This window comes from Pterocles gutturalis, unplaced genomic scaffold, assembly GCF_000699245.1.
Source record: "Pterocles gutturalis isolate BGI_N339 unplaced genomic scaffold, ASM69924v1 scaffold12868, whole genome shotgun sequence".
NCBI classification, from domain to species: Eukaryota; Metazoa; Chordata; class Aves; order Pterocliformes; family Pteroclidae; genus Pterocles; species Pterocles gutturalis.
In genome coordinates this window covers 60,267-79,314 of record NW_010118215.1, presented here as the reverse complement: position 1 = coordinate 79,314, position 19,048 = coordinate 60,267, and the positions used below count along the sequence as shown (strand labels likewise).

Here is a 19,048-nt window from a genome sequence, read left to right as displayed (position 1 = left end):
TAAACTAATTCTTTCAGCACTGAACTAGAACCTTGACGAGGTTGCAATTACAGGTAAGAACATATTCTCCCACTTGGAATTTTATGGGAATGCATAGTCGTTTTTACTTTGACTCAGTTTTAATTTGCAGTTTGTAGTTGACCAAGAATTCAACAGAAATTTCAGAACAGATTGGATAAAAACCTGTACTTTTTCTTCTTTAAATGTATTTGAATTTTGCTTAATTTGCTAATACAGAGGAAATCTAACTTAACATATAGCTTCTCTCTGCTATAGTACAAAGCACTGGTGATAAATGGAAAAAAAAAAGTAAGTTTTCAACACCTAAATGTATACTGCCCCAGACTTTGAGGCAGGTATTTTCTCACACAAAAGACTGTACAGTGTCAGTTAGTAAAAGTCATTAAGTGTTTTGCCACTGTGCTGAGATCATCTTACTGTCTGAGTGTGGCTTTTTCCCCCCGAGGTCTATATTTCCGTAATTGTGCTAATAGCAGCAGTAATGCTTAAGTTACCTGTTTTAATCAGTTACAGAAAGCCTCTAAATCACAGAATCACAGAATGTTAGAGATTGGAAGGGACCTCGAAAGATCATCTAGTCCAATCCCCCTGCCGGAGCAGGAACATCTAGATCAGATCACACAGGAACTCATCCAGGTGGGCTTTGAATGTCTCCAGAGAAGGAGACTCGACAACCTCTCTGGGCAGCCTGTTCCACAAGTCCACTGTAGCTTCAACTCTTGAATCACCTTATCAAGGGTAAAGGTTGATGTCTTCTTCCAGGACAGTGAAGATGTTTTGTCTGCTGGTTTTGTATCATAACTTTATCTGACAATGATGGAGATAACTCTTGACCCACTACTCAATGACTATCCTCTAGTCCTGCGTATAGGGAACTAAAAGTCAACGTTCTTTGACTTCTTTTAAAAAAAGATAAATTCAATGCTACAAAACAATGTTAATTAGAAAAAACCCACCACACCACCACCACAAATACCTGTCATAGAGATCACATATTTTGGTGTATGTATTTCTGAATAATTTCTTTCTGGTTTTAAAAAGGGAATATGTGTTCTGAAGACAATCCATGAAATAGCTTTATTGCATACCCTGAATTTGCACGATCGTGATCAAGTTAAGGCCTTTCAGACTTGATTTCACATTTGGTGTCTTTGACAGGAAGAGTTGCACTTGTCAATAGTGGCTGGACAAGAGTCTGGACTGTTTGTATCAAGCAGTCTAACATGTCTTTCTCTGAACTTGGATGATACGTAGGCCAGTGGCAGGTTTGTGCTGAGGAGATGGCATTTATTATTCCGCTGCTACAATGAAAGAAGGGTTTAAATGTGGTTTCTGTTTGTTTTGGGGTTTGCTTTTTTTTGTTACAGTTACTTGATTGAATTTTAGTTCTTAATTTGCAGTGATGTAGCAGGTTGACAACAGGTGCAACTCTTCTTATACTGTGCAAGTCATAGACTAATTTATGTTGGAATGGACCTCTAGCACTCATCTAGCCCAACCCTTGTGTCTGACTTCCTCAGATTTCTGTGGGAATCAACATGTCACCCCTCAATTATGTAAATAAATGGCTTAGTGTTTTACTGTGGTTCTGCAGACCTGCCTCAGAACACTTATTCTAGTCTTTCAGACCTATTTAGGAACAGTTCATTGGTGATATAAATTGATGATTCATTGCTGCCCTATTCTCACAAAAATGCATCTGAAGCTTTTGGTAAACAAGCATTGAAAAAGGTAAGAAAAGTTGCCTCAAATGCCTAAATTTAGAATAAGGGATAACTCATTTTTAGTGACATACTGCTTCATGCTAATGAGTAAAAAAAATCTTCAATTTTAATACCAATAGTGTATTGGCTAAACATTGGCTCTCTGTCTTCAAAATCTGAGTTGCTATTTCTTTAATAAAAATGTGGCTGGGGGTGGTTAGATTGATAACTGAGAAGAAGCAAACTAAGTTTAACTCAGAATAGTTGATCTCTTATTGAATTTAGAGAACAAAAAAAATTATAGAAATAACTATAAACTTTATTAGGGCGGAATTATTGCGTGTTAGTGTCTAAACGCCACATGTGCATCCGTTTTGAATAGCCCAGTAAAGAAGTGAGAACATGCTTGTTGGCTATAGGAAGTGCGAGTGGATACAGGAAAACAAAAGGAATTTCAGTTGATATCATGGCTTTATACATCTTGTCATAGTATGGCCAGTAAGGATAAACAGGAGTACACTGCTGTATTCTGGGTGGTGTAATAAAGCCACACCTCATTGCAGAGTTTGAGTTAAGGACAAAATGTGACTTCAGGGTTAATAAGCCTCTGTAGGTAATAGCCGGTTTAACCAAGTAGGCCCGTTTCACTTGGGTGCCAGTGCACCAGACTCTCACTTCAGGAAAATGGTATGAGAGCATGAATACTGGCTTACAGAGAGCTGCCTAGGCTCCTGCAGTCTTGAGCCTTGATTCTGTTCCCATGGAGGTGCTAGAAGCAGTACTCTGCTTTGCACTGTCTCGGCCCAATGTTGTTGTACTTGGTGAACCTGCCTGGGTATTTATGTATCTTAGATATCACTTTTTGGATGGTTAATCTGTAGCTCAGATAGTGTTTGTAGATAACCCAGGGGATTGAATTTCACAGACTTCCTAGTGTTTGGAGGAAATCTTGGTAGAGCAAACCTGAAGTTGTTACCTGGAAAACTAAGATGGGTGACATTAATGAAGAGATTGTCATTCTTACTGGGAACGACACTGGATTCCTCTTCTTCAGCAAGTCCCTAGCAGTGGTGCCAAAGTGAACTAAGGCCTTTTGCTGTCAGAAGTCACACTGCCAAGCACAGAATTATGTGTAGCTAACTAGGAAGAACACTGCAGTTTGGTTTTTTTTAAGCTTTCATTTGGCCATAAAACTGCGTGAAGTTGACTTTTGCAGCTTACGTAAAGGTGAAGATGCATGATAAAGGCTTGGTGACTGTAAAAATGCATCAGCCTGGGCACTGATGGCTTTGTACTACATGCTGTGATTGCAAAGCTAGATTCAAAGTCCCCTGTCAAGTTTTCTGTGAAGTTCATCTTGAATATCTGAGGTATGATCTTTGCACCAACCAAACTGCATTCCAGAAAAATAAGAAGCCACAGTATAGAAGTGTGCAACTCATCCATGAGAGATACAGTTGGCACAAAGCTGAACTTGAAGATCGGCGGTTACCTAGTTACATCCATGTTTTAATAAGGTGCAAGAAAGCAGAATATTAAATTGAATGTTAAATTATACCTGTGATCACTTTGTGCCTTCAGACCAGTTTAAAGTAGCTGAAACACATTCTCAAATCTTCATCTCCTTTTTAACTTCCTCATTTAAAAGTAGTGTGGTGGGAGGGTGCTGTGTGCTTTGTTTGGTTTTGTTACTGGTTCTTGTCCCCCAGCTGTTGTAACAATAAAGATGCAGAAATTAATTTCAAAGTTACAGCTGTAGCTCCTACACATGTATATTCTACCTGGTGACAGGGATAACTTGCAAAATTTTTGAAATTCCTTGTTTAAAAGCCTATTGGGCTTCTTTCATGTCATCCTGTCAGGAAAAGTTCTTGATAGGAGGCTCTATATTAAAGGCTTATACTGATACATTTTTTTGTGTCAGTATCTTTGATCAGCTGAGATCCTTCCTGATGGTGACTCCCATGGCCACAGATTATTGAAAAACAAACAAAAAAACCCCTCCAAACAAAGAAACCCCATAGCAAGTGGACATGAATGGTAATTACTGCCCTTTTATGTAGTTCATTTTTAAGTGAAAGTAAAATATTCCGATCTCATTCTTAGATTCCAATAACTGCTGTTTGACTCTGACAGTACTTGCAGCTACGTAGTTAGAGTAGCTGTTACAGCCAAGCTTCAAGTAGAGCTCTTGCTCGAAAATGCAATGACTATTTACCTAATGTAAATTTATGTAGTGCCAGTGTTTTAAGGTCACTAAGTCAAAAGCGATCCCAAGTTTTCTGGTATCAGAAATAAGGATCTTTAAAGCTGGCTTCACTCATCAGATGAACTTGTATTTTGTATACATATAGTATAAATAGGTAGTATAATGTAACTATCGTGATAGTTTAATGATAGTATATTGTATGTGAACACAGGATTAGTAAAAGATTACTTACAATATTCTGTCACTCTTTTGTGTAAATTGAAGAGTACAGGAAATCTTTATGAATGTCAAAACTATCTACAGCGTGTGTGAACGCATGTAGTGTGGACAGTGTGTTTGTGCACATACATACATGCTAGAGAGAGACAGTATAAGATGGAAACAGAGACAGAGGAGCTTTCTACCAAAGCTAAGTTTTAATTTCTTACTTAACCCGTGAAAATGATTTCTTCCTGCACTTTCAGTAAGCTTTGGAATTGTTTGTCACAGATATTTTCATTATTTATTTGTCACTTACATCTTTAATATCTAGTGCAGCATTTTCTCTGCTAAAACGTCATTCTTTTTTTATAGCAGAAGCACATGTGTTTTGTAACAGGAAACTCTGGCACTGTATCTTTTCCACAGCACTGACTTATTAAAAATGACTGGCCTGTTGAGTGAATCCTTCTGAGGAAGAGACATTTTGCAGTATACTTTTATGACCTAAACCCAAAAGATTGAAGTTGGACCATTCTCGTTATATGAAAAGATATGCTATTACCTTTGCAACTGTGGGCCATTGAGATACTGGTCTAGTTTTGATGTTCTTTTTGAAACTGACACGTGATCTAAAAATTATTTTGTAGTATCGACAAAAGCTTTGATTATGGCTTTTAGACCTTTGTAATCTAACTACTTTTTGGCCGTCTTCATGAAAACCAGCGAGTAAATATTTCTTCCTGTTAAATATAGAACTTTATGGAAAGGAGCATGCTTTTCATTAAAGCAGCTGCCTGTTTCCCCTTCCTGATGTAGTAGAAAATCATGGATATCTGTAAGTAAGCAAGAACTATTTGCCACTGTATGGGTAGATGTTGGGAGAAAATCAGTGGGTATGGTTGTTCTTTGAAACAGAGGAATTCAAACTTAGACACAGACCTGATTTTAAGACTCTTTATGACTGATCTAATACCAAAGGCAGTATTCACTGTGTATTTAAAAGGATACTTAACCAATATTTCTTGCATGTCAGAGGATGTGGCTTTTGTCTTCCATACTTCAGAAGGGTAGATGTCTTTGGTTTCCTGAGACTGGATTATTGCTTATATTCCCTGTATATGAGATAAGGACCTCATGTAGGATTTGTATCAGGTAGGAAACATCAGAGAAGAATATGTGTTAGGACTTAGGAGAAGTAAGCCTTGGGTTAGGTTTTTGTCCTGGGAAAGGGATGTCAACTTTTGTTAGAAACTCACAGCCCTGAACTCTCTTGGAGATGGCTTAGCTATTGATTTAAAACTAGAGGTGAATGATGTACAGTAGAGTGATAGCTAGAGCTGCTGCCTTAGCAGCATATTGCTTAGATTCAGTTTCTTCTGTTGCCAGAGAGGCGGAAAGGCAAGTACTTTCTTCCTCTAAAGGCCTTCCAAAAGCGTTTGAGCCTTGGTAATTATTGGCACTTACCAGGTGATTGATTTTTAATTATAATTGTTATTTTTTTCTTTTTCCCAGAGATGGAAAGGCTACTGGAAGAAGGGACTCCTAGGCCCCCATTCTTGATCTGAAGAATATATACTGTTTCATAGAATAGTCCATGTAGTGTCGATGAGAACTATGGCCTTTTCCCTTTCCAAGGAAATTTTGCGAATTTCAGTCTTGCAGATCTTGAAAGCTTCAGCTAATGATCTTATGTGGGGTAAATATTTTCAGCAGAAGGAAGTTAACTTATTTTCTCAGGCCAAGGGGTGGATCCAGTTGCTGTCTTCCAATTACGTGGAGGGTATAGAGTAAGTAGTGCTCTTCCTAGAGGTGTGTAATGAAAGAGGCAAAGGACACAAGTTACTCTCGTGAGTGTTCTGTTTTCATTATGAATGTGATCTGACATGAACTGGTTGCTCAGAGGCTATGGAATCTCTGTCCTTTGAGATGTTCAAAACTTGACAAGGATCTGAACAGCCTGAGCCGTCTCTGGTGTTGGATGTCATATTGACTGAATAGGGGTTTGCACTAGATAAGCTCTAGAGGTGTCTTCCAACATGAATCGTTCTGTGGTTCTGTAGTTTGTGAATTTTCACCTGACTGAAACATTATCTAGGTGCTTATGTCAAGATCGGCTTGTATCTAGCCTAGTATGCTTAAAATAAGAGATGGAAACACCAGGTTAGACCTATGATAGGCTTTGCCTTCTGTAGGATTTTTGCAGGTCAGTTTGGCTGAGTCCCATTTTTATATGCTCGAGTTTGTTTACTGATCTATCCTGAGATGTTAAAAGAGGGACAAAACTACATGTGAGTACCAGGGTCCTGTTTTTTCAGTGGAACTGTTTTCTTTTGTAACCTTTCATTTTGGAGAATACAGCTAGTGGGTTTTTTTTGTTGTGGTTTTTTTCTTGTGTTTTGTTTGGGCTTTTTTGTGGTTTGTTTTTATTTTAAAGCTGCTTTGCTAATGGTATGATACCACAAATTTCATTAGAATATCTCTGATTTATTTGACTAATTCGTACATAGGTAAATACACAGACAAATCTATGGCTAGAGATAGTTGTGTGTGTTGACACTGTAGATAGGAAGTTCAAATTGCATTTGTGCATAACACCTGGTAGGAATATATTGTAGTCACCTGTATGCCATGTCATTTGCTTGTTGTTCTCTGTAACTTACTAGTACCTTTAACATGGTAAAAGTTGTTGTTACTGTGAAAAATTTTGGTTGAAAACCCGAGTTTCAGTGAGTCAGTGAAATTGCTGTTTCTTACATGCCCATTGAAATGGCTTGACTTTTTCAGCTTGTCTTCAAACGAGTTGCTGCCTTGTATAACCTACATAATACACACAATGATAGAAAGATATCTTCTTCTACGTAGTTGGTGTCTTTATTAGGACCAGCCATAAGCTTATTCCTAAATTTACTGTTTTCCTACTGATTTTAAGTACATCTCTGCATCTTTTATTAAAGATTTGTAGTATTAAATAGGGTATTTAGAATACCAAGACTATAATCTTGAATAGTATAATCTTCCTTTCAAGTTTCTCATTCTTCCTGTGCTGTAAGTGAAGCTACTTATGAAATAGGTAAAGCTAAGATGTGGAACATGCTTTTGGTTGTTTTCTTAAATTGTTTGGTTTGTTTTTTTTAATTTTAGATTTATAAAATGCAACACTCAATAATGAGCTCACAGGCTTTTGCATTTAGATAGGTTTTGATCTTTTTCCTTAGTCATATAATTTCTTCCACACTTTTGATTTTTAAGAACATAAGGACATAATTAAAGGAATCTCATACAAGGTCTGAAGTGTTGAAGGACTTCCGTCATTTGGGCAGCATTTCAGTCGTGTATTACGTTTTACTGGTAAGAATGTTTCTCTGTGCTTTTAAAGTGGTTTTACATTGTGAGTAACTTGTGAATGAGTGGTCATCAGCTATTAAAATCCTTGCACAAATCTCCTTTACTGATGTTAATTGAAGTATTAAACTATGTGGAACTTGTTCAGCTCTTAACTGAGAACATGAGTTGCTGAGAGCATTAAGAGCACTTGTTTGTGGTGGTGTGTAGCACTGCTTTTCTTTGCTTTGCTTTTTTATGACACCGTTTGACACTGATTCTTTCTTGTTTGTGTTTTTCAAAGCAAAATCAGATCTTTCAAGAGAAAGGGTTGTGAAAAACGTTTTGGCTGTGTATCTCAAAGTAATGAGTACCTCATCTTTGCTGTGTGTTGCTTCCCCTGATTCACAGTGTTGCAAATATTCTTTTCAGATAAAGAAGGAAAAGTTATGATGCAAATAATTATGAGCAGAATGTAACTTACTGCTTGCAAATTGCATACAGTATGAAGCTTACAATGCATAACATAAGGTTGTGTAGTCATTTTATCTTAATGTTTACTATCCTAGGTAATAAATTAGAGGCTAGTAGATGGTGACTACAGAGATAAAGAATAAAGATAATGTTTGTGGTTTCTTGTGCATGAAATGCTTTAGATAATATCATAAAATTGAACTGATTGGGAAGGTGAGTAAAGTTTAGAATGGGTAGTTGGTGTTTGAAAGGGCTTAATGACTTTTCAATTTGTTAAAATACAGAAAGTATTTTGAGAACATTTGATGCAGGTTTTAAGTCATTCTGTAACTTGCCTTTTGTGTAATAGTGGTGCCGTTATCTGTGAAATTTATACTTGTGATTTTGCTTTGTAAAATCCAGTTTGAGGATTATTTTTTTGTGTTTAGATGGAGTAAAATCAAATTGGCAGCAACCTTTGAGTATGTTCTCTTAATTTGGTTTTACTGTAGATTCTGCATCTGAGGATGCGTACCTCATACATGGAATGTCCATTTTGCAGAGCATAAAAGACTCGGGACGCTTTCTTTGATGCCACACAATTCCTTTTCTTTTTTAATGGCTACTTAAGACAATTTACTGAGTACAAGACTTGTGTTACAACATTAGGCTTCTTGATAGCCAAAGATTGGTACATAGAGACAACTAATGGTTATGTGAGTGTGAAGTTCCCTAATAAATGAGAAATTATCAAAAATTGTGGTAGTATCTCAAAGCCAAAATAGAAGGGGTAATTGCAAAGTGTTAGCATTTATACTGTGCATGCAAAACCCCAGTTTCTAACTGAATGTTTAAGAAATAATCTTCTCTAGCAAATCTTTCTAAACCTTGAGTCTCATTAGTTTTTTATTCCATGTCAGAACAGATAATTTGAAGACTTGTAATTAGCACATGGCATAGTACTTGAAGAGTAAGAGCTGTTTAAATTTTGGCATTTCTTCGTTGATTTGACTGGTGCTTTCTCTCTACCTTTTTTTTTTAAAGAAAAAGTACATCAAGTTATATGATTTTCGGTCTCTTACAGAACCACATTGCTCCTTTTTGCTCCTTTTGCATAACATTAGTAGCACCTGAATCAGAGGTCATTAAACCTGAATTAAGACAGACAGTAAAACTAGACTAAAAAGTAAACGAGATAAGGAGTTGCTGCAATATTCAGGGAAGTTTGTCTAAATCTGTATTAAAGTAAGAGTGGGAGATAAATTTCAGAAGATGCATATCTGGTGAGAGCAAACTTTTGGGATCTGTGGAATGTTGGAGATCCTCAGCACTTCATGGAGGTCACTGTAGCAGAAGTTTGGATTATCTGGAGGAAAGTCCTAAAGTTTACTCTAAAAAGGGAGGTGGGGTGCAGAATCTAACTGTAATCTTTTCTTCATTGCATAATACTGTTCTTTTTCTCTCTCCTGTCAGAGTAAGTGAAAATGTGTTTAGATGAGGGGAATGGCAGAAGTAAGGATTTCTTAACCTCTTCTGAACTGGTAACAAATTCTTAAACAAGAATTAGATTATCATGACTGCCGGTTTGGTGGGTACTAGTGTGTCAGAGACCTAGTGACCGACTGCTCAGGATCAGTCATGGCAGAATTCTCTCAAATTCTTTTTTGGATGAAGGTTGCTATAATTTTCACATCCAGTCATTAACGGTTTCATGGGCCAGTCATATTTAGCATGATTAGAGGTGGTGGTATTTGACTTTCTGAAGTTCTCAGAAAAGTAGTGTGGGATCTGTGGATTCTCTGCTGACTTTGTAAAGTGGAAGGTTAGTCTAGTACAGGAAAGGAAGTCCGAAGTCCTCTAAAGCTTCAGTGCAGATTGCTCATATTTTACCTGCAAGTGTCCTCTCTGGAGATGGTTCTTTCTCATGTGTTTTGAAGTACATCTCCAGATATTAAAGAACTTCTGACTTTCTGTGGATTATTTTCTTCCCTTAGATAGCTCATATCTCTTGTAACTGGCTTAAAATCAAGATCAATATATCTTTGAACTTAAAATCACATGTGAACACATGACAGTCTTTTAGGTGTGCTAAAAATTGAAATGTTGTTTTACAAAAGACTAAGTATAACTTGTTAAGAAAACCCTGTGAGAAATTTTGCTGGATCAAAGTGGGGTTTGCCACCTTGTTTCCTTTGGCAGATGGTCTACATTCCCCTATTGTCACTTTTGCCACGCTTTACGAGAATACAGAAGTAGCAGAGTACATGCAAAGCTAGTGAGACCAGTCATTCTTATTTATGAAGTATAGCTTTTCTTCATGCCCCAATAAAGCTGGAAAGAAAATAGGAATCATCTGGCTGTTATTTTTCCAGCATGAATTAGTTTATGCAGAAAATGACAAAATTGGCAAGACTGCAAAGGTATGTGAACTACTCTGCCTTCATATGGAGAGGCTTTAATTTTGATGGAGTAGCTCTTTAAAAGACACAACTCCACATCAAAAATGCAACCAGGGGTCTGTAAGTTCACACGTCATTCATGTAATTTATTAATGACTTCCCTCTCCCCCCATTGTAGTAGTTAACTTCTGCACTCGTGCATGCTTTGTCACTTGTTTTATAAAGAAGAAACACAGGAAGGGGAGAAAAAAGCTTATATGCAGTGGTGGTTTTATAAATAAGACTTTTCTTCTCTGTTTTCCAGATTCAATATTGCATAAACATGGGTGCATTTTTGGATAAACCAAAAACTGAAAAACATAATGCTCATGGTGCAGGGAATGGCTTGCGTTACGGCCTCAGCAGTATGCAGGGATGGAGAGTGGAAATGGAAGATGCTCACACAGCTGTTGTAGGTATTCCCCATGGCTTAGAGGACTGGTCCTTTTTCGCTGTCTATGATGGTCACGCGGGATCTCGTGTTGCAAATTATTGCTCCACGCACTTACTAGAACACATCACTAACAATGAAGACTTTAGGGCAACAGAAAAACCTGGATCTGCTCTTGAACCTTCAGTGGAAAATGTCAAGAGTGGAATCAGAACTGGCTTTTTGAAAATTGATGAGTATATGCGCAATTTCTCAGACCTCAGAAATGGAATGGACAGAAGTGGCTCAACAGCAGTGGGAGTTATGATTTCACCTGAGCATGTATACTTTATCAATTGTGGTGATTCACGTGCTGTTCTCTATAGGAATGGACAAGTCTGTTTTTCAACACAGGATCACAAACCTTGCAACCCAAGGGAGAAAGAGCGAATCCAGAATGCAGGAGGCAGTGTAATGATTCAGCGTGTTAATGGTTCATTGGCAGTTTCTCGAGCTCTGGGGGACTATGACTACAAATGCGTTGATGGTAAAGGCCCTACAGAACAACTTGTTTCTCCAGAGCCTGAGGTTTGTGAAATATTGAGGGCAGAAGAAGATGAATTTATTATCTTGGCTTGTGACGGAATCTGGGATGTAATGAGCAATGAAGAGCTCTGTGAATTTGTTAAGTCTAGACTTGAAGTGTCAGATGACCTGGAAAAAGTGTGCAATTGGGTAGTGGACACTTGTTTACATAAGGTATGTAACTTTTCACCAGACAGCTGTTCTAAAATGATCCTCTGTTTAGATGGGTACGGTGTTAACAGCAGTTCCTGGCCTACTCTTCCCCTTCTCCCTCTTCCTTCCCTCAAACTTCTGTACCCATTTGACTGTGTATCCTTGCTGAAGAATATACAGCTTTATCCTTTGTCCCTCAGGAGGTGATAGCGATTGCAAAAATAGTTTTATTATTTTCTCAAGTAATGCTTACGTATAGTTCCAGCTCTAAACTTTGTTTCCAAATAGAAAATTTTTAGAATTAATAAATTCTGTGCAAGATATTTTGGTGGGGTTTTATTTTGTTCTTTCAAGTTGGGCAGTGTTTGTATCCTTTACATAAAACCAGTGTTTGCACCATCTCCTCTTCAAGGTATGGTTTGTCTGTCACCTGAGTGCTGTTGTCAGCTCATTGTTATTGCTTAGATGGAGAAGCACTACTTTTTCATTTGAGCTTGCTTGTACTCCTCAAATTTGGAGTTTGTTCAGAGCAACTACAGGTTGGTAAACAAATGTTTCATAGGTATACCATTTCTAGCTTTCCCTGAGAAGGGTAACTCCTACTAGTGCCAGTAGAGTTCCTGCATTAGGCCACGAACCAAACATGCAGTTTTGAGGAAAATATTAAAATTCACAGTTCTAATAAAGGATAGGTAATTTTTTGTTTCAGAAATAGGATTATATTCCAGCATATATCATGTGTTGTATGATTGGTTTAAATGCCATGGCTTTTCTGACCAAGCACTTGAAGGCTGGTCGCTCTAGTATACTTTTCAATAAAAGTGAGCCCTGACCTCATGTTTTTAAAAAGTCAGATCCTTCATCTCTGCAGTATGTAACGATACTGGAATGTTGTTCTCTGTCTTCAGGATGTGAATTGTACCACATAATATAAACTGCTGTAGAAGATGGGTATCTCCATATGCTTGGTATGAAAGGGAACATAGAATAACTCCTGAGTACTTCTGAAAGAATCTATTCTAAAGTCAGATTCCTACTTAATTTCTTCAGGAGTTGTGGTAGATGATAGGAACTAGCTAGTAGGTTGGGTTTACACAGAAACAATATGTAGTGACTAATGGCACTTAAATTTCTACTGAAAAAAAAAGAAAAGATTGATTTCAAACCAGGAGTTTAAATTATGTTTTTTCTGTATCTTCTTGTAAGAGACTTAAACGTTGTGTTTTAAAATTTGACTATGGATGAAAATTTAGAAAATTAAATATCAGAAGTATCAGAGCTTACTAGTGAAGAACTGGCATTAAAGTTAGTATCTGAAAGCTGTTGGCTGATGTGATAGGCTGTAAGGTCGGCTTGGCCATACTGATGAATGCATATTTTGTTTTTATTTTCTTCAAGTTGCTATGTATGACTCAGGTGTGTTCTGATGAACAGACTTGTAATGAATGTAATGTCCCACATGAATGCTTTCAAACTGAAATAAATTAGCAGCTTGAGCTAGCTGTTCTGCTAGTCTAGGATAAGTAGTCTGCATTTCACTTTGCAACGAGTTGTTTTTTAACATGGCTTAAGTAGTGTTAAATAACTGTCTAATTTCTGACCTGTTTTCTTTATATTATTTTTAAACAACTGACATGTAATTAAGTCCATTAGATATTTTAAACTTTTAAGATTGAGAATGTAAAATAAAAATCAGCAAAATTAATTCTAGCAACTAATTTAGTTCAGAAACTTAGAGATTCTTATTAATCAAAATACAGTTTTATTGCAAAGGTTTTTTTCCCAGGTATGTTTTTAGTACTGGATTTGGAACAAGTAATAATGCGACTAGAATAGAAAAATGAAAAATAAGACTAAAGATACCGACTCTTCTTTTTTTCTTTGTCATATAGGGGAGTCGTGATAACATGAGTATCGTACTAGTTTGTTTTTCAAATGCTCCTAAGGTTTCAGATGAAGCAGTGAAAAAAGATGCGGAGTTGGATAAGTACTTGGAATCACGGGTTGAAGGTAAGAAACTAGTTTCGTTCTTTAGAAATGCTGTCGTAACTTCCTTGAGCGTGAAAACAAAAACCCTGAAAGCTATAATGCCACTATATGCTGGGTCAAATTCAGACCTGTTTATAACTCTGAATTTTTTTGTGCCAGGAAAACATTTTAAGCCATGTGGTTAGTTCATCTTGGTATTCTGCAAGCATTTTACTAGTGTGAGCTTTAGCTTTTACGTCTGTCTTTACAGGTCGATATGCAACCGCTGACCTTGCAGAGTGTTATATCAGCTAAATAAATTGTGATATTGTTAATGTCTTGCTTCTAAAATATCATTAAAAGGGATACTTGTGATACTTGCTCCCTTTTTTGTGAAAGTTTTTGACAAAAAGAAAAAGCTGTATCATGTTTTCATGAAGGGACAAATTATCTGGTTATCCAGGCTTTTTTAACTACTTGTATTTAACACAGCTGTGAGTTATTTTTCACACTGACAACTTTTCTAAATGTACTTTCATGAAAACTTGAGTATAAATGATCAAAATACCTCTGAATACAAGAGTCTTAAATCATCCTTTGGATTCGGAATGCTTACCAAGTGTCTGTGTAGTGTGAATAAAAAAGGTATAATAATCTAGAACTTTCATGGAGGACTAAACTTAATTCCTAACCAATTTTCATTTCATCACTGATTTTATAACTCACTTATCCAAAAGGCTGACTGCAACTTTTTCCTGTAAGCAGAAGCAGTGAAAGGAAAGTTGTCTTGACTAAGAATGAAAGACTTGCACTTGCATATTTATTGCTTTTCTGAAGCATTCTTAATGTCAGAAAAACTGACATTTGAAGCAAGCTTTCAAACTGTTGTTTCTAGTTTGAAACAAATTGTTGTTTCTAGATAAAAAGTTGTTTCTAGATAAAAATCTTTTATCACTACTGAAGGCTGTTCTAAGGTCTGACGACAGTTATATGTAGTGGCGTCCTGGTCTCTTCAGTCATCTGAATGATTCTAGTGATTCAGGTACAGCTCAGAATTGACTGAAGTTCAGGGCTGATATTGAGAGTTTGCCTTTTTCATAAGGTTCTCATGTTGGCACAGGTTTTTGCAGAAGCAACCCAGGCATGAAAATAGCTGAGTTCGTGGAACAGTTTGTCTTGCTGTTACAAAAGTTGCTAGGATGATACTGTGAAGTAGCATCCTTAGAGAGGAGCAGTCATCAGAGGTTTTGCAAGTCTTCTTGTTGTTATTCTTTAAACTTCTGTAATCTCCTCAAAAGAGATCAGAAGCACTGTCACCCACTTATGGTGATGCAGTTTATTAACCGATTTCTTGGAGCTATCAGTTATAGTGACAGTATTCAAGGAAGTAAAGGGTTTACTGAAGAAAAAGCTGTCTGAGAACTTGTAACCTTTCTTGACTTGTTTCAGACCTGGACTAGAATAGTCTGATAACTAGTTCAAAGTTTAACTGTGCTTCATGAAGAGGTATGGTCCTTTTGTAAATGGATAATGAGTCCTGTAGCCTTAGATGTATTTCTTCCAGGTGCTGAGACCAGTGGTTTAGCTTTATGCTATAGCATTGTTGTCCTGATGGTACTTTTCTGTGTTCACAGTGAAAAATGTGACATTGACAGTCTACAGGACTGTTCAGCAGAGTTCCACAAAAGTAATTTGAAATTTGGGTGCCAAGATGTTGGGGACTTTGCAGGTCAGAACTGGCATGAAGCCACCATCTTGAGGCTGTAACAGGGTCTCAATCACATAAACGACAGCTGTGGCTACTGACTGCCTGAGTCTGAGCATTTTTTATGAAAGAAGGTGTGACTGACCAAATTTTCTCAGTGTGGATCCAGAAACTTTTCAGGCACCCAAGCATGGTGTATATAATCTGTAGAGGTAAAATGCTTAATTTCTGTTCTTATGACTATTTAAGGAGAATTACTAATACAGGACTTCAGCACTATCACATGTAAGATAGATGCCACTTCTGTTTTTCTTTTTGGTTTTGGTTTATATGACTATCTGAGACACCCACTAGATTTTTAGATAGATACTGAAAGGACTGATTGGATGTGCTTTTATTAGAAGCTAGTTCATATCTAAATAAGTAGCACTAGGTATAAATGAGAAATAATCTGTAGATCCAAGGAGATCAAGAATCTTCTGAGAGTGTACAACAGCAAAAATCCCACAGCTAACCATTCACAACTTTTCTTAACACTAGTTCAGTGTAAAATGCAGGTGACATGGAAATGTGCACACTGCCACTGTAACCCGGTGGCTGTGGCCAACTGCTCGTTTTGCCACTTTAGTATCAAAAATTCTCAAACATATTTTAATGGTAGAAGTGGCACATAGGTATTTTATAATTTAATTTTTCACTTGTGTGAAACAGCTGTGAAAATCACTCATGTTCTTTGTCGAGGTATCTTTTTATTGCACTCTTAATCAAATGAGGTAAATTTAGAAGTATTTTTTTGTGCTTGTGTCAGTGTCCCAATAATCTAGATAGTTGATGTAACAGACCTTAGTTTTTAAATATATATGCAGAGGCTTTCAGGCTACGACACAAGTTATCTCTGAATGCACTGCTGTTGTGTTTGGTGTCTTTCCTTCATGTTTAAATGGGATCTAAATTGAAATGGCATGCGTATTCGTAGTTTCTGTTGAGATTAGAGAGCGCTAATGGTCACTTCAAATGCTAACTCTAGGCTGTTTCTCAGAACTTGGCTTGCATCCCAGGCTTCCTAGATGACACTAGTTAAGAGAAATACCTATTATCTTCCTTTGTCTGAGTACCAGAGCTGTTAATAGGCTCTGGGAGAGAGCCAGGAGCAGTTACCTTCACTGACAGCAGTCAGGAATGCACATTGTGGTTACCAGTCAGTATTCCCAGCTTCTTGGTGGCTTCTCTTTCCATTAGCAAATAAGTGAAAAATGCATGGAACTGCAGTGTATTTGTTGCTTTCAGAAGTGAATGTTAAGAAGATTAATAGAAAAGCCATCAAATAACTTCTGATCAGAGTGGCTGGATTGACTGAGAATCATGTAGGAAACACTATTTGCTAGTAACAATCCAGTGTTGTAGCATAATTGAGTTACTACTTTAACGTATCAAAATATCTTCTTAGCAGAAATGTATTTTAGTTCTACTGTCATATGTAAGAAATACCGAACACACCAAAAACAAGTGGAGAGTTTGTAGTCTAAACTGATTCAGAGCTATTCTCAATGTAACTGAAAATTATTGCTAAGCATAAGTGCTCCAGGTAAATAAATTGCTTCAAAGCTTGGACTTCTGTTGCTTCAGCTCTTGTTGGTGTTGGTTTTGGTTTTTTTTTCTCCCTGCATGAGTTCAGTGTGTCATTCTGTGTTCTGCTAATTGGGCAGAGTGCAAGGCCTTTAAATGTCAAGTATTTAGCAAGGAATGAGAGCGTATTTGAGGAAAATCTGTCCAGAAGTGGAGAAAATAAAGGAAACGAACTTCAGAAGAACTTGAAATGTTTACCTGTTTTCTAACAAATTTTTTGCTTTCATAATAAATTCTATGAAATTGTCATTTTGATGTAGTCTCCTTAATTTTTAAAAAAGCAGTTATTGGACTGCAATTTTTACCTTACATTCATGCCTTGAGGATTATTAGTTCAGAAATAACACAGAAGCTTTAGCAAAGTGTTTCAAACCACTAAAGCAGCATGGGGAGAATTGTTTGGGAAGATGTTGGATTCTTTTAAAAAAGTAGTCTGATGTAAAGGTTTAGGTAGTGAGCAGAAATACTTTTAACTTTATTTTAAAGGGGAGCAGGGAGGAGTATGATCTCAAGTGTTAAAGTAGTAAGGAAAAGTTTTGGAAGGTGGGACTATCTTTTTGATCAGGTAAGGACAACTGTCATAATCAATTTTACATTCATCGTTAGACTAAATATAGTCTGCTAAACAGTGCATAAAAGAGCTGTGCTTGGGAGGTCTAAACTGCCTTTAATTCTGAAAACTTAACAGCCTAGTAGATAAATTATGTTGATAATATGGATTTGATAATCTCTTCTAGTTATTTTCAAAATACAGAAGTTGTGTTTCTTTAGGTGTATTCTAAATATAGTTTAACCTTAGGATAGTCTTACTCAGGGAAGTATATTAATTATAATTTATTTGTAGTTCTAATGTATTGAGGCCCTGAATGTGGTAAACTAGGCAGCTAACTCCAAGAATCTATGTTCAGTTGCAGCAAGTGATTGTATGGAGTGAGAATCTGTAGATTTACTAATGTTTAAAATACTGGACTAGATGATGACTGTTCCTTTCAAGAGGCCAGTAATGGACTTTATTCATGTTAAGTTATTGTGTGCAACAATGTTTCTTTAATCTGTTAAAGAATTAACAGCTCACAAGTTATGTGCAGTTAGTTGATAGCCAGTAACAGTTTTTACCTGTAGTAAAAACATTCTGAAAAAAGTCAGCTTGTCTTAGAACTACTAAGCTGCAAAAATGTAGATGTTGTCAAGAATACAAGCTATGAGTTCTCTTAGATACTTTCATCTTTCAGTAAGTGACTAATTTAAATCCAGGCAACATTGGCACTTAGTATAAAATCCTTTGGGACTTCCTGAAGCAATTTTAGTTTGATCAGCATTATTTGTTTTTAATGAATGCACACTGTTCAATAAGGAATATTTTTCTGTTGTCATGTGGACCTTAAATTTCAAACCGACCAGACTAACCTATCCAACCTTTTAAACAACAGGTTTTTTCACTGCTATGCTTGGGCATTTTAAGCATTGGCTTGGAGAGAGAGGCATTGTTTGAGGCATGCTTTTGTTCATTAAAAAAAAAAAAAACCTCTGTTCAAAAGCAGTTTAATACTTAAACATGTAACATTTGTAGTCTGTCTCTTATACATTCCTGAGTAGAATGCTGAGATTGCATGTATTTGTGCAATGAGTTGAGTTAGTAGTTCCGTAAGATCTTTCCAGAATTGTTTTAATACCAAAACAGAGTTGTTGTTTTAACAGGGTTATTTAAAAAAAACCCAACAAACTCTGCAAGTGATAGTTTGTGGAGATTTCTAGTGGAAGAACTGTATACTAAAGCTCTTTTGCTAGTTTGGGTCTTGAGGTTGACAGAATGTGTAAACTGCATTCCGAAGCTGCCCATTGAAGGGCATTCTGAAGTACTTTACGAGGTTGTAGTCAGTAGCTTGTGATTGAGTAATTTGTGATGGTGAGTACAGCTGTGCTTGTTTTGACTCAGTTAATTGATTAATTTCCAAAGTAATGCAGGTGTTGGACAGTAGTTGTGCTAGGTTTGGTCTTTTCTTACTGCCACTTTCAAATGCTACTTTCTGTTCTCTGTTTTTCTCTGTTTTTTAGAGATCTGAAGTTTGGTCACAGGGATGGAAAAACTGGGCACAGAAGTTAATTCAATTCTCTGATATGTTTTAGTTTATTTGAAAGGGTGTATCAGCCACTCAGTTTAAAAACCAAACCAAAACACCCTAGCCCCCCAAATCATAAACAGAGGTGCATGTCTTATGTAGGCTTAAACAGTTTTAATAGATGAATACTCAGTTAATACAGTGAGTTGTGTGGTGCATTTTACATATGTGGAAT

General features: G+C 36.7%; 1 protein-coding gene across 2 annotated transcripts in view; it reads left to right on the top strand.

Annotated features, from left to right (window-relative positions):
- Window position 1: 1 nt before the first annotated feature.
- PPM1B (protein phosphatase, Mg2+/Mn2+ dependent, 1B) overlaps window positions 2–19,048 on the top strand; it is a 35,138-nt gene continuing 16,091 nt past the window's right edge. Inside the window, exons 1-3 of one of the 2 annotated variants that reach the window (XM_010076113.1) lie at window positions 2–53; window positions 10,612–11,475; window positions 13,347–13,464. In XM_010076113.1, coding sequence (XP_010074415.1) covers window positions 10,630–11,475; window positions 13,347–13,464 — 964 coding nt within the window. In that variant the 5' untranslated portion in view covers window positions 2–53; window positions 10,612–10,629. Of the gene's footprint in view, window positions 54–7,391; window positions 7,483–10,611; window positions 11,476–13,346; window positions 13,465–19,048 lie in introns of those variants that run through there. The other variant, XM_010076114.1, reaches the window with a different exon arrangement.